The 15,766-nt window shown below is 43.0% G+C and overlaps 1 protein-coding gene across 1 annotated transcript in view; it reads left to right on the plus strand.

Moving 5' to 3' along the window:
• Positions 1–15,460, plus strand: part of TPRN (taperin) — an 87,056-nt gene extending 71,596 nt beyond the window's left edge. Inside the window, exons 2-4 of the mRNA XM_077475858.1 lie at positions 170–380; positions 8,664–8,770; positions 11,104–15,460. Of these exons, the coding sequence (XP_077331984.1) occupies positions 170–380; positions 8,664–8,770; positions 11,104–11,166 (381 nt within the window). The 3' untranslated portion in view covers positions 11,167–15,460. The remainder of the gene's footprint in view (positions 1–169; positions 381–8,663; positions 8,771–11,103) is intronic.
• The last annotated feature ends 306 nt before the right edge of the window (positions 15,461–15,766 follow it).

The raw sequence follows: 15,766 nt of genomic DNA on the forward strand, positions 1-15,766 counted from the left end.
TGATTAGATTTCTTACACTTTTTGGATTATAGCATTATACCATTTTGTAAATGTAGAGGAGAATTTACTGTGTTTCTTGCCCTCATCTGTAGTGTAACCAGTCATAATCGCTGTTTGTTTTATGAAGTTTTGATGGTCCCGCTTATAATTTTTCTTCTCTTTGTGACAGATGAAGATCTCTTTCAACGAGCAAAACATCCACACGATGTTTGAGTATCCGTCTGAGAACTCGCTTGTAGAAGCTGCAGAAGAGGAGATAAATGATGCATCGGGCTCTGAATCGGAGGAGGAAGAAAAGACAACTGGTCTTTTTATTCCACGAGCAACTTTTGGGAGCAGTGGAACAACAAGCAACGGCCTACAGGCCAAATCAAACTCAGGTAATGTCACTCTTCATATGCTGGGCACCAATCATGAGCGGGCCTTCCTTATGAGATCTAAAAACTGGTCCCCACTGTAACCTGAATGAATGCTGAGATCTGTGGACACTAAAAATTGTTCAAAACCACATTGTCTACTATAAAATATGTAGCTAAAACCTTTGCAGAAAATATGACCCTCTGTTGGTTTGTCAATCAGAATAAAGATTAGATATGCTTTGGGGCTAAGGCTCCATGCACACTTGTGCGACTTGTCATGCAGTGTTGAAAATCAAAGTTGCATGACAAATCAATGGCTATGCTTTCCGATGATAACCATTCATATGTGTGACGTAAAGTTGCAGCGACTTCAAAGTAGTTCATGCACTAATAGTCCGACTTTCCTGTAACTTGAGGGCCTTAGACATCAGGTATGACTTTCATGCAACTTTTGAGGGTTAATATTGAATGTTATACAATGCAACAGTTGTCCATCACTGGTCAGTGGTATCCATGTTGCACCCATCTAAAGTTGCAAGCCACAGTCATTACAACTTTGGAGTTGTACAAATGTGAATAGAGCCTTAAGGCCCATACACAGGATCGGACTTTTTGGCAACAACGTCTGATGGACTATTTTTGTCGGACAATCTGACTGTGTGTATGTTCCATCGGACAATTATTTTCAGTTTTTCAATGGACAGATGTTTGCTGTGCATGCTCTCAAACTTTCTGGTAACAAATGTTCGATGGAGGATAATCCGATCGTGTGTACACCCTTCCATAGGACTAAAGTTCAAAGTACAAACACGCATGCTCAGAACCAATGCTAAAGATCAGACAATAGCAGAAGTTGCCCAAAGGGTGGCGTTAAAGAGCTGAAAAACTACGTGATTTGGTGAAAGTTGGCTGAAAACTTTCTGCCGTGTGTATGCAGAACAAGTTCACGGCCAACGCCCTTTGGACCAAAATCCACAGAAAAGTCAAATAGAAGTCTGATCATGTGTATGAGCCTTTAAAGTAACTTTACACGTCTACATAAATTATTGGCATGTCCCCTTCTAAAAGATTTCATTTTGCAAGGGAACTTTTTTATTTATTTTTTATATTAAAAAGTAATCCATCAGTCTGTTGCAGGCAGTAGAAAGAATTTCCTCAGTCTTTTCTCCTGCAGCAATCAATCAGACAGTACACTAACTTTGTAGCAAGTCATAAGGTGAGAGACTGCAGCAAGGGCCGATACGTGTCAGATATTTGTCAACAGCCAACAACTGCATGGTCACCAGGATTTACATGACTGTGTTCATGTGAGGCATCATGTCGGTGCTGATCCTGGATAAGGAAGATGATGCCATCTTTCTGGAGAGCAAAGCAGATGAAGGCTGATGTGGAGATTTCTCTATACGCTATGCGTAATCTATGTCTTATGCGTTAATAAGCACGCTTTGCAGTTCTTTGGTATAATGCATCTTCTGTGACTCCTGTGCTTCCCAAAGAAAACAGACAAAGCCGCTGTAATCACATTGAAAAAGCTCCGCAGACAGTCCTCCCTGACAATGGGAGCGAAGTTTATTTATAGTACTTTGAATAGTGATAACAATGGAGCTTGATGGCTTCACAATCGGCCAACCAAGCTCAGGCATTCCTTCAAACAGGAAGAGTTATACAAATCTCAACCATATAACAATGACTAGGGGAGTGTATGGAGATGTTTGTGCAGGGCAGTGTGTATGATTTCCCACCCCCTGTCCCTGTAATCTTCAGCTAGACAGACGAAGAAAGCCACATGGTTGGCCTAAGAACGCATGAACGCTGCCCTGACCAAGCACAAGCAAACACTACCGTCTTTACCATTGACACAAATCCTTATTCTGCATTGTTCAGAAAACACATATTCAGATTATTCTACAATTGTTAGCTGTTGAACTGTAGCTGGAGTAGCCCACGCTTAGATCGAAATTCAGCCTGTCCCCCTGTTGAACCAGACAAATTTCGATCCCTCTATGGCCAGGTTTAGATTGCAAACTCATTTTTTTAGTTAAAGCTGGACATACACATGATACATTTTTTTTTTTTTTCCGTTTCGTCTGCAACCAATTCCTTTATTCATGGAACACATCAGATGGACGAATCTATCGCCACCCCATCAATTGTCAAAATACACAAACATTACCAGCATCTGATTGGGTGCATGCATTTTTGGGCCTACAATTTTTTTGCCCAGCTACTCCTGGCTTTAGGTTGACGGATGTCGGACGCGATCTGACTAACGGGGCCAACCACTGAGGCCCTTTGATATTTTTTTTGTAATGATTTTTTTCATTTTTATCACATTGTACAGGAATTTGAATATATATAGTTACATTTATTAACATATAAATGAAGGTAATCAGATTAATGTAATTGAATTCTTAAATGGGTGTTAATATTTTCAGCAGAACCCCTCTTTCTTTGTACAGGTTGTAATATGTAACGTGGTCAGCCATGTTTGCTTTTTTTTTTTTTTTTCTAATTCCTGTTTTTTGAATTTCTGTCATGTTTGCCCCCTGCACATTGAGACTGGGCTTTCAGCTTCGTAGAGCTTCATGTTTGTTGTGATTTTGTCAAGGTTTGCTCAGGCTGATTGAAAATAACGTAGTCTGTATGTGGCCTAACGTTTTATCTCAGAAGCTATTCTGTAGAGCTGGCTATAGGCATCCAATAGTAATTGGAAGTGCAGCCAGTTGGTCAATGCATTACTATGATTGGCTGCCCGACTGGTTAGTATGGGTGTTTGGAACAAGGGGGCGAGTTTTGTCATCAAGAGTTGAAGCTTTGCCTGATAACGGCCTGGCATTCAGGCACAGAAGGGACACCGAAAGCTGCTGCCGGTGTACCTCCTGCCGTCATGCTATACTTGTCAGGGCTTTGTGTTCCTAAAGTGACAGGGTCTCTTTAAAGAAGACAATGTCCCTCTTTGGCAAATAGCTGAACAGGGCTCTCGCAGCTAAGAAGTCACTTGTAGAAACTTTTATAGAGGTGAGCTACGTCTACTGTACATGTACTGAGAATCTCAACAGATGTGTAGTACATCCTCCCACATACATACTATAGTGAGGTGAGGCTGGAGGGAGTGCTGAGTAGCAGCTATAAATGTCATATACCTATACTAGTATACAGGAACAGAAATATGACATGGTGGTTGGTGAACCTTGATCGCCTTATCACTTCTTATTGTCTAACATGTCCATTCAATAGGCTAAGTGTTTGACATAGGTGTTACTAATAGGAAAAAGGCCATAAAAGAAAAACAACCCAGAAGCAAATAAAATAAAATAAAGTTGACCTCGAACCGTTAGTTTTCCAGCCTGTCCTGAGGGAACTACTGGGGCTGCCATTACTGACCTCCTTTTGGAAGTGCTGACCCCCCAGCTTCAGTACTTTTTGAGTCCCTCTCCTCAGACAAGTATGCATACCAGCAAGGTTGTGGGCTTTTAGCATTTTCTAAATTGGAGTTGAACAATGGTGGCCTCCAGCTTTTCTTCCTGAGGAGTAGTTGACCTCAGTCGAGGCTTAACCCAATATTGGGGATGCCAGCCCCATAGTAACATGGAGGCCAGGATGAGAGGGACACGCAGAAGAGGAGATAGATGTTTTTACGGTTTCACAGTTCTTCAAAAACTGTGTTAGGCCTTTACCAGATGTATATAGCATTCCAACAATTAGGATTGTAATGCAGAGGTTATCAACATTCTGGTGCAGACTTTTTTCTAGAACAAAGAGTCCAAGCACTGCCATTATCCTGGAGATCTGGTATGGTCCCCATATATTATACACTGCTAGGAAGTCATTGTCTGATTTCCTACATAACTTTCTCCATAAAGACCATTGCGTATCGGGCACTGGTACCCGGTTTGTATGCTGTATGGGTAAGATCAGCTCGCCATCAGCCATTCACTCTTCTCCTGGAAAGAGTGTGGATGGGGAACCTGCAGACTCAGCTCTACTGTTATTAAACAAAACATTACGTAACATATATTGTTCCTGTGATGTGACATGTCATCGTGTCTGGGTTACTTTCCCCACGTTACTGTGGACAGCTTACATTCACAAGAGTGTGTCAGAACCCTTAATCATCTGTTATCTCTTCTTATTCACACTGACTCACTGCACAATGACAGCCCCGGCCAGCCAACAGTAGCAGCAGTCTGAGGTGGGGAGGCAGTTATATTGAACCCATTTTATATCCAGATTCTCCTATTGCAGGTCAAAGTCAAAACTCTGTGCCATAGTTATCTTCTACTGGGTGACCCTGGTAAAGGGCAGACTATAATGGAAATACATGTACAGACACTGTTACCTACCTAAACATGTGTAATGTAATTCTTCTGGGCCTAAAGGCAGAGCTCGGAATTGGGCAATTATCTGCAGGCAGAAATTCTAGGCCACACAAGTCAAGCACAAAGCCTGTGGTCCAAATCCGACCCACCAGGCCTTGCCATGAGGCCATCGCTTCCAGTTTTGTAGCCGGAAATTGGCAGAACGCCACCCCCAACTCTCACCCCCGCTCCCACTGTCACTTGTAAACACTTAGCCTTCTGTGTTTACAAGGAATATCTTTGATCTCAGCGGCTCCTGGATGTAGCAGATTCCTGTACACAGTCACGGTGGGGCATGGAGGGGACAGATCTCAAGAATCGGAGAGATCTCCCTGCAAGTTAAGGCAGAGCCGCCTACACAGGGAGGTACTAGAGCCAAATACATGGGTTGTAGAGCTGCCTACACGGGGAGGTACTAGAGTCTGGCCAGTAGGAGATGGTAATGATGTAAGGAAGCTTTGGGGGAGAGCATTGGGGTTGCACTGTATGGCACACCCCTAAATCCTATTCTCTGTACACGGCGCACCCCTAAACTTTGCACTCTGTACACAGCGAACCCCTAACTGTGTACACAGCGCACCCCTAAACTCTGCGCCCTGTACACAGCGCACCCCTAAACTCTGCACCTTGTACACAGCGCACCCCTAAACTTTGCGCTCTGCCCACAGAGCACCCCTGCACTCTGCCCACTGCGCACCCCAGATATAACTGGCACTTTGAGAGCAACCATACTGCTGATGGCGCCCCACATTGAAACTGGGTTTGACACACCTGTTGTAGGCTGTGTATACATGGTTATGTATACCATGTTGGTAGTTGTATAATTGTCACCTGTGAAGAAGCTGCATAAAGGCGGGGGCATTGGTGTCCTGTTCTGATCCTATGATGACCAGCCTACTTGTGCTTTGTCCAGGACAAATTTTTCAGTGGTCTCCTCCTTGGCAGTACATACTCCTTTCTTTCACTCCTCGGTCATTTTGTACAGCTGTCAGTAATGGAGAACATCCCCTGTACTCTCAGGTATAGGGAAGCATACCCAAGCAGCAGCTCTCTCAGCCCTTTATAGGCTATGACATGAGCAACTCATCACTTAGGGCACCACCTGCATCTTGGAGCTAAAATGAGGATGGGAGGTTGAACAAAGAAAAAGTGGAGTACAAGCTGCTAAGATGGGGGGGCGGCTAAAGAGAGCTTGTGTGTTGTCCTTCATGGACAAAGGATTCACTTTAAAGCCCAACTTCAGGCAGAAAAAAAAAACTATCCCTTGCAGTGAGGCTGTGCTGGCACTGCAGGAGTTAATGGCTCGATTTGTCCATGGGAGAGGAAACCTTGCCTGATCCTCTGCTCCCCCAGCAGGTGGCACCCTCTGCACTCCGGCAGCAGACTGTTCCTCAGCATTCTCGCGTCCAAAGCAGGGCTATAGACCCTGCACTGGTTTTGATGACGTCAGGCCCCTAGAGCATGGGGGTGCAAAAGCTGTGGGAAAGGGTGGAGGACTGGGTAAGTATATCTCCTTTTTTATTTTTTCCCTAGACATAAATGAGAAATGAACCCTTGCATTGTGTGCATAGCTCCACTGCACAGGAATCATTTTTTGTTTACCTGGAGTTGGGATTGGGTGGAAGTCTTTATAATGCTCCAGTTTCCTTATGTCTGCTCACAGAGATGAGGGCAGCAGTATAAATCTTGAGTTATTTTTATGGTATGTTTATATGGCTTTTAGATAGGTGTTGGATTGTCTTATCTCTGCACTATGTAGGTGAGTGTCTAGGAACTTGCATATAGTGACGCAGGTAGAACATGCCCCAGAGAAAAGATCAGAGTCCTAACCTTTTTATAAAGCGACACAACATGTTAAAATGGAATTGTCACACATTATGGGGTTAGTTCTGGATCGGAGCCATGTTTAGCTTTGAGGTCCTTGTGGTCTCAGCAGAGCTCCGATTTAGTAAGGATCAGTTTACATTTCTGAAAATTGTCTTTGATGTGTTTTAAAGTCCTAATCCACCTTTTTCAAGCATGCTTCATGTTCCATCCATATTCATATCCAGAGTCCAGAGTGCATTGCCCAAACTCTCACCCTCAAACTGCTCCCTCCCGACTTACCTAAAAAGTTTTGTGTTGGGGGGGGTGTTGGAGTTGGGCTCCTCTGGTTCTCTGGAGCATCGGGTTGATTGGTTGTAGGTGGCCTTCACCTGTACATCTGCATCATCTATTCACATGGATCTGTTAATAGACTACGAGTGCCATTTCTCTCCATGGTAGAGGAACTGACAGATTGCAGTGGAGCACAAATGCGTTGATATTTCGGCACATGTAGTCTATTGATTACTTCCTCCAGGCCTGTAACCAAAGATTCAATCAACACAGGAGCTGGAGCAATTCCCCTGAAGCACTGACTGCAGGATTCAGTGCAAACATTGTATAAACTCTCCTTTAATGTAATCTCCATATCTAATAAATACAATAGTGCATTTATTTATTTTCAAAAGGTGGACTATGCCTTTAAACAAGTTTTAATGTTTTTTTGTTTGCATTTTAGTGTATATTCCAGAGTGTAGGATGTTCTTTGCATAAATCTGGCCATACACTGTACAGAGATTAAACCATCAGATCTGTATAATATCAGATGTGCAAAACCCCCTTGCCTTTACCAAAACTAAGTAATAGAAGGGCAAACCTAAAAAATGGATTCAATTAGTATCCAATCACGCAGGCCCTTGTACTACACATAGTTGACAAAAGAAAAAAGCCGCGGACGTACATAAATACTGTAAATAATAATATTAAATATAAACACCTATGAGTGATTACAATAGTAGTGAAAAAGTTGATCTACCCCGCTAATAAATAAAACATACCATAATTTATAAAAAGAATTCTAAATAACAAGTGTTAATAATGACATTCAAAAAATCCCAGTGAAGTGATAAAGTCCAATAAATGAAAAATAGTCCAGTGAAAACGTAATAAATACACTTCATAAAAATTCATTCAGATTAATAGTAGCAATAAAAATAAAATGTAAAAAATATGTATTAGTGATAATAATAAAAAAATGGTGATATGAGTGTACTAATAATGTAAAAAATACAAAGTGTTCAATTTTCTGTGCAACCAAAACACACCAAGGATCATGACCACCACCACACAAAATATGCGCTTACCAAAAGGCAAGCGATTCCATGCCTATAGTCAGTCTCCACAGCACCTCCTCAGACCATTATCACAGTAGGCTCCTTTTATTGAATAAAACGGGCCGGGGCCGTCAACAGCACGTGAAGCAGAAAAGCAGTACTCGGGATTCCAGGGAAATGGAAAGAAGACTCACCATAGCATAATTCCATATAACAAATTTAATAAAAGTAAAAACGCCCATAAAAAATGCCGGCCGGCATGCAATCACCCATCCAACCTACGCTGTATCGTGATGACGTCAGCACGTCTGCCACCCGACGTATGTTTCGTCATAAAAAGACTTATTCGTGGGGACTACACATAGTTGTTTGTACAAGCTTTTTTTACATCTACCATCAGATTGTATAGTGTATGGCTGCTTTTCTTCAGGTACCTGCACAAATCTTAGTTGTGTTCACAATCATCAGACACAGATCCGCTCTTTTGCAGCCTTTCGCCTTGCTACATAGTTACAGTGTACAGTCTGAGTGATCACCGTGGGAGAGGAGCTTCCTCAGGCCTGCTGCAGACTGATGACATCATATTGGACCAGGCAAAGTCACTTTACTAAAGCTCAAGGATGTCTTAAATGATAAAAAGTGCTCGATTGACAAACTATACTGTTACAAGTGTAACACATCAGGAATGAATTCACTCAGACTTCTAAAGTTACTGAAATGTCCTCTGTAATAAGTATGGGAAGGGAACTTGTATGCATATAGATGTAAGGTTACTATGTGTTTATTAAATCCTCTTCTTATCCATTCAGGTCTATCTAGTTACACCCCAAAGCACTCCGTACAGTACAGTAAATGGCAGGATGAAAAGACACGGGAGCGATCGGCCTCTCCAGACAGTGCAGACAACGAGGGCATGGTGAGTACATAGAATGAGGGGCAAGGGGGGTTTCATGGGTACATATTATCAAAAGGGGGACATCATAGGAAGCAAACAGAATTTTATATGTTGCATGGTGTACTCATCTGATATCGGCCAGCAGACCTTCTTCAGTTTCTGTACACTAAACCTTGATTGGCTGCCATAGGTTACTGCATCTCCTTGCTTGATACTTAGTGGGTGAATGGTGTGTTGTACAGTAACATTCAGAAGGTGCTGTGCTGCCACACAGTGTTTACACGTGGTACTGCGGTATGCTAATCTAAAAAAGACTAAAGCCTGGTACACACTGAGGTTTGTTTTTTTTCCGTTCACTGTCAGCTACGGTCTGAACCGCTGTACTAATGATCTGAGGTTAGTACAACAATCTCCCCCTCTAAGCTGTTGTGTTCTGACAGCCCCCCCCCCCCCAGATCAGCACTCTCCGCTATTGGCTGAGAGCACTGATTGGGAGCTGGTTGGCTGCAGGTTTTCCAGCATGCACATCCGACAGAAGCCAGCTGGCATACACACGAGCCGAATGCTGACCATTTTGTTATTGAACCGGCTGATGTCTCCCAACATTCCGCTTATGTGTACGGGGCTTAGGTCCGGCCATAGACGGATCGCTTTTCCTTTTCCGCAGGGAGAACACAGTGATTATTGCTAGCGGCTATAACAGTTGCTTGCAATAATCGCATGTAAAATCTGCCAGGCTGGTTGTACCCAATTTGGTTGATCAGTCAGCTTGGGTACCTTCAGCTTGGTATACATTAACTGAATCGTTGCCAGTTCCTGCTGAAATGGCGGAGATTGGGATCTATGGCCAGCTTAAGAAATAATTCCTCTTTGTATTCTACTCTCATACCTCAAACTTTTAGGTATGTATGGAGGAATATTTTTGCTGTGGTCTTTTTATTTATTTATTTATTTATTTTTTTATACGACCACTCAGATTTGGGCAAGTGTGAACCAGGAAAATAAAAATGAGGTACCTTGATGCTGTAAGACGTACAGCCAATCTGCCAATAATTTGAGGGTATTGGTTGTTGGGTTTGCATGTTTGCCACTCCCCCAAAATTATCGGGAAGACCATTGGCCAGTTATAATGAACACCTCTATGAGAGGGAGAGCAGCTAATGTGCTGATCCAGTTTTTTTGCCTTCCCCCCCCTCTAGCATGGCTTATTAAAAAGCTCAGCAGGGAAGGGGGCCCTTTTGCATCATGGGAATTTTTCTCAGATCTGCTTGGCTTTAACAGTAGAGGGAGGTCACACAGAAACCAGAGTAATCTCTAGGATTGAAGCTGAGATCAGAATTACAGCCTTAGAAAGATGGCGGCTCCTAGATTGGTATCCTTGAAAGTCCACTTGAAGCCATAAGCATTATATAGTGTGGCCATTCAATATACAAGCAATACTTTAAGGCAAAAAACGGAACGCAACTCTGATACGAGGCCCTGCTAAAATTCCAAGTAGAGTGGAAGTTTGGAACTTGTCACCTGTGTCACCCATAGGGTAGATGACCCCCACTTCCTATCCCATTGACCACACCGGGAGGGGAAATTCTACAATGGCAGCATTAAGGATTTGACTCTGTAAAGAAAAATTTGGCTGCATTTACACTTTAAGGCAAACGTGTTTTATCAATGCGGGACAAAGCAACAGGTTTACCATAATGCTGGGGGGGGGGGGGGGTGTGAATCGAGATTACGATCTTATCTCGATTAATCATGCAGCTCTACTCTGAACCACCCCCCTGCTACCTTCTCACTCGCTGTGATTTACAGCAGTGGGAGCCAATGGCTCTCACTTTTATGTCTTGGCCATTAAGCAGGCCGAGGCCCAGGAGAGCCGCTGCTCTCCAGCACATCGCTGGATCAAGAGGGGGCTCATGTGAGTATTGAGGGGGGGATGCTGCACACTGAACGTTTTTACCTCTGTCCATGGAATATAGGAGCATAAAAAACCTTCAGCCTTTAGACCCACTTTATATGCAAGGGGAGAGACTTAATTGTGTCCAGTGGTGGCTGTAGCTCCAACTGGCCAGAAGTTGAATTGCCTGCTTCCTAGTGGCAGAAAAATCATTTTGGGAATTGTTGAAGGTGCTAGACGTCACCTCTAAGATTCTACACTTAGGTGGCACAGTGGGCTTGGGCACATTAATAGGCTTGACCAGTTTCCTTCAGAACACTAGGCACCTTGTGTCTCCTATAATGCTTTTTTTTTTTGATGGCACATTATCTTTAAAAGGGTTGATGTCTGCTTTTCCAGCTGTCACGTTTTATATAGGAAGATCTTATAAGGTCTAATGTCTTCTGTCTTCTCCTTACAGCTTACACCTGACTATGGCGACTCCCACTCAGATTTCCGCAGCGAGCCGGCCCTTTACTTCTAGAGATGGAGGAAGTTTGGACGCTTACCGTAGTATTTTCACTGCCCTCATGTACATTCCTCCAGCTTCTACTCAGGATCCTGCTGATACAGAGACTGAGGCCCGGCCATCTTTGTACCCATGCTGCAAAGGATCTTGGGAAAGAACTCTTGCTCTCTTAGCTTCAAGATGGTCTTGGAGCCTCTTTGCACTGCTCTTCAATCACTGGAACACAATCACATTGTCGACTCCAATTTCTGATCCCAAATCGGAAGCGTAGCTGATTCTTTTGATGCCTGCAGTGGACCTGTGTTAATTATATTAATTAACATGGTGTGCGTTGGATGAAAGATAATTGTGTTGTGAGTGTGAGAATTTCTCACTCCCAGGCTTTGTCTCTAAGACGCCTGAGATTTGTGCATGCGTGCGTTTTCTGTAATGGCTCGCTGGTAGCGGACACTGTGGTTTTCATTCTTGCTGTTCAGTTTTTTTTGGTCTGATGTTCTGCTGGATTTGGGGTTCAATGTTGTAATTGGGCTAGTTGGTATTTAAAGGGCAACCTTGATGGTGAGCCTGCTCTGCCTTCAAATTTGGCAGCCTAAGTTTAGCCTAAATTAAAAACGGAAAAATTGGCACAAGGGACATAACTTTCATTTAGTATGATGTGTCCCTTGTGCGGATTGTTTTTGTTTATCTTTATCTGTCCAAGCCCAACCCCCACTGTACACAATCTTCCGGTGTGGCAAAGGTTAATAGAGCTAAAGGGCTGTCAGGAGCTCTCATCAAGAGAGGCCGATTTTATGTCCGCCAGATCTACCATTCATAGAAGCCGTACTACAGAATCCGTGAATGGATCTTTGAGTGGGGGACAGGCGGATGATTGATTGCTCTCGTTGGCCTTGATGTGACAATATGGACCACTCTTTCTAGAGACACATTTTATAGAAGGTCACTCTCCCATATGCAGCAATTTTCATACCACATTTTAAAGTTGAATGGTTACTCCAGGAATTCTCTACTATCATCCCCTGTGAGCTGTAGCATTTCTATGTAGTCACTCCAGCACTGCACTTTATGAGGACCTGTCTACTTTCCTTACGATGGGCTTTAGCAAGTGGAACAACCCCTAATGACAATTATTCATGGATTCTTTTCTTTAATAGATGGCCTCTTTTGCTGCGGGTTACGCACTTAATCAGTCCTATGATACGGTTTTGCTAGGAGTCTCGCTAAACAAGTTATTGAAATCTACCTTAAGTAGCCCTTTGTGTCCTTCACTTTGCACCTTTTTGTGTCTGATATAGAAATCAAAGTGCAGTAACCTCCAGTGACCAATCGGCAGCCATCTTCCACTGTCTGACTGATGGTTCTGGGTTACAGCATTTTGCACAAACACCACTGCACTCTGCACTGCCTTACTAAATAAGTCCGAAAAAGACTGGTCTGGTCTATTTAATATTTTTATTATTCCGATGGCAGTGTCGTTAAGGCTTTGATTAATTGTATGTCATTTTATAATGTTTATTCCCACAGAGTTGGTTAAATACATGGAGGGAATTAAAAAAAAATGGAGCAGGCATGCATGGCAACCAGTCAGCTTCATGCTTCATCTTGTTTAGCTTTGAAAATGAAAGAAGTTGATTGGTTGCCATGCTCAACTGCTCCAGTGTTGATAAATTTCCCTCCTTGTATGCCATTTATTTTTATCACCAAGCTGAAATGTTGGAATAGTGTTGTCACTGGATGAAGGCTAGCTGGTACAGAAATGTTCAAGGACCCCAAGGCCACCCCTGGTTTATGTAGTCGGTTTTGGACTTAAAGGGGACCTGTATTGCCATGCTTCTGAGAATTCTAGTTGCCTAGCTCTCAGACTTTGTGTGAAACGCTGACCTGGGACAAGTATGCAGATCAGAAAAGTCAGGACCCATCCACACGGGTTGGGCTCTGCCAGGAGCTTGCTTGCCAGGTGGGGGATTTGTCCGCTGATCCCTGCTGAGAAGGTGGGTGGCTGGTCCATGTCCGTTCAGCTTATGCAGAGCATACTCTCTCTTCAATGGGTGGGAGGTCGGATGTAAACTGATTGCTGCTCTGTTTACACCCAACTTCCATCTGATCCAATCCGCTAGATGGAAGGGGAACAGATCACCATCCATCTGTTTTTAGCAGATCGGATTGGATGTAGTCAGGTGTAAATAAACACATGTTCGTTTACACCCGTCACTTCATGGAGGGTCTGCCCGTATGAAAGGGGGCCTAAGGCAAGTCTGACCTCCTAAGCTACTTGTTACAGGTCAATGACTATAAAAGTATTGAAGCCTTCAGATCAGTGTGACAGCCAGGCAATTAGTATATTTAGAAGGTCAACAATGGCAGGCTTCATACTCTCCTACAAACTCCCAGACTAGTCGGATATTTAGGGGTTGATTACTAAAGGAGTAGTGTTTACCCTGCTTATGCTTGCTGTGCATGTCTGTCTGGTTCCAATGCAAACTTTTACTTTTTGAAATGTCTATGATATATATATATATCAATTTTATATATTTTTTTTGAAATCCACACAAGCAGGAGTATACATGTGAATACTATAAAAGATTTGCCCATTAGATATCCCATTATTTCATGATGAAAAGCACAGAATTGAAGTGTGTCAAAGTGATAAAGGTTGTCCTTGCAGGTGGATACATAGGAGCCAGTAAGTCTCCTTTGTTATTGACACTCCTCAAGTCATATGCACCTTCACTGAGCATCTGCTATCTCCAAGTTTATTCAGTACAACAAGGCAAGGAGAAGCCATAGAGTGCAGTAACCGGGTTCTAAAGCCTGATTGGCTGCTCTTGGCCTATTGCACACTCTGACTTACTGAATGAGCCTGCTGTTGCCTACAAAGCTGCTAATTGGTTTGCTGATCTTACACACTACATTGATACTCCCGTGGTTTGTGCTAGTCACACACTTGAAGTGGTTGTAAAGGGAGAAGAAGATTAAGATTAAAAAAAAAAAACACCTGTGTTCAACTACTCCCCCCCCATCATATTGACCTGAGCATGATCTCGATCCAGAGCACTGTCTCTCTCGCAGCAGGAGACATTGGCTCCTGCTGCTGTCCATCACAACCTGTGAGGAGAGAGTGGGGGCAGGGGGCCAAGCTGCGCTGTGTGTGTCAATCGACACAGCAAGGCTTAGTATCAAGCCCATGAGTGCCCCCATAATAAGTGGCTTGCTATTGGGGCACTCAGGAGGGAGGAGCCAGGATCGCTGGCAGGGGACCCAAGAAGCGGAGTATCAAGGCTGCACAATCACTGCACAGACCAGGTAAGTATAACATGTTATTTAAAAAGAAAAATTCTCTTTATAACCACTTTAAGCAGCTTTTTGGGCAATTTCAACCAGCTTTTAGTCACAAAACTCCTGAAGAAAATGAAGCATCTTGCAACTAAGATTTTGGATAATTTTTGTGTCGCCGGGAACTACTGGTGGTTAGTTGTATTAGTCATTTTTAATCTCACAAATTTGTAAACGAATAAACTTTCTAATTTCTACGTGTGGTCAGCTCTAGAGCCAGACCATCACCAGGATTACCGATGGTGTCTCACATACAGGTCTCCTTTTCCTAAATTTGTACAGCTGGAAAGCAGTGGTTAGCAGTGGTTAAAGGAATGGCTGACCAGGAATGGGTTTCAGCTTTATGTGGAGTCACTGTAGCTGCTTTTATCTCAGCACCGGACAATCGGAGAGTAAGCCAGCGGGTGGTTCAGCCCATCTCTTTCCGTTTTGACAGGGGTTAACCCGTTGACCGGGCATGCTGAGAGATATAGTCCCCTGACAGCTAGATTGGCACTGTGCTCCTTACACTTACACACTCCAGTGACTTTCTGTACACTTCACCCTCTCACAAAATACTGCATTTACCTTGAGTAGCCAATCAGAATCCAACAGGTTTTTTTTTTTAGAAATTCCAAGCAGTCACCTGATTTGCGCTTTTTTTTTTATTGTCTGTTTAGTTATTTTGTGTCGACTTTATAAAGTAAAAAAAAAAAAGTCTACTTTGCACTTAATTTTGTAAAGTTTATAAGAAATAATAACTAGAATTAATATATTGAGAGATAATAAGAAATCTATAAATGTTTCTAGTCTGTTTCTAGCCAGTTGTGGTTATGTGGCCAAAGTCTGTCCTTCTGTATCCTTGTGTAAACTTCATTGTAATTCCTGGCTGTCATTTTTTGTATTACTACAGCTGTAGATCCAGGACTTTTACCAACCTTGTAACAGAATATTGATGTAAGCAGCTGATTGAATAAATATTTTCACTGCAGGAAAATCGGTTTTGTCTGTGGCTTTTTGTTCTCAAGCACACTCCTGTCAGACATAAAAACTGGTAATGGTGACAGATCACTCTCTTAAAACTAGAAAATTATTTTAAAGTGATTTGTCATTTCAGAAAGTTTTTTATCATAATACATTCTATGCATTAAGATGAAAAACCTTCTGTGTGCAGCAGCCCCCCCTAACACTTACCGGAGCCCCCCCCCTCTATCCAGCGATGTCCACGAGTCCCTTGGCCGTCTGGGACTCTCCCTCCTAATTGACTGTGCAATTGGCTCCCGCTGCTATCAAAGTTCATTAG

The sequence above is a fragment of the Lithobates pipiens genome, unplaced genomic scaffold (assembly GCF_037356315.1).
Source record: "Lithobates pipiens isolate NorthernLeopardFrog02 unplaced genomic scaffold, aLitPip1_a1.2 Scaffold_1, whole genome shotgun sequence".
NCBI lineage: Eukaryota > Metazoa > Chordata > Amphibia > Anura > Ranidae > Lithobates > Lithobates pipiens.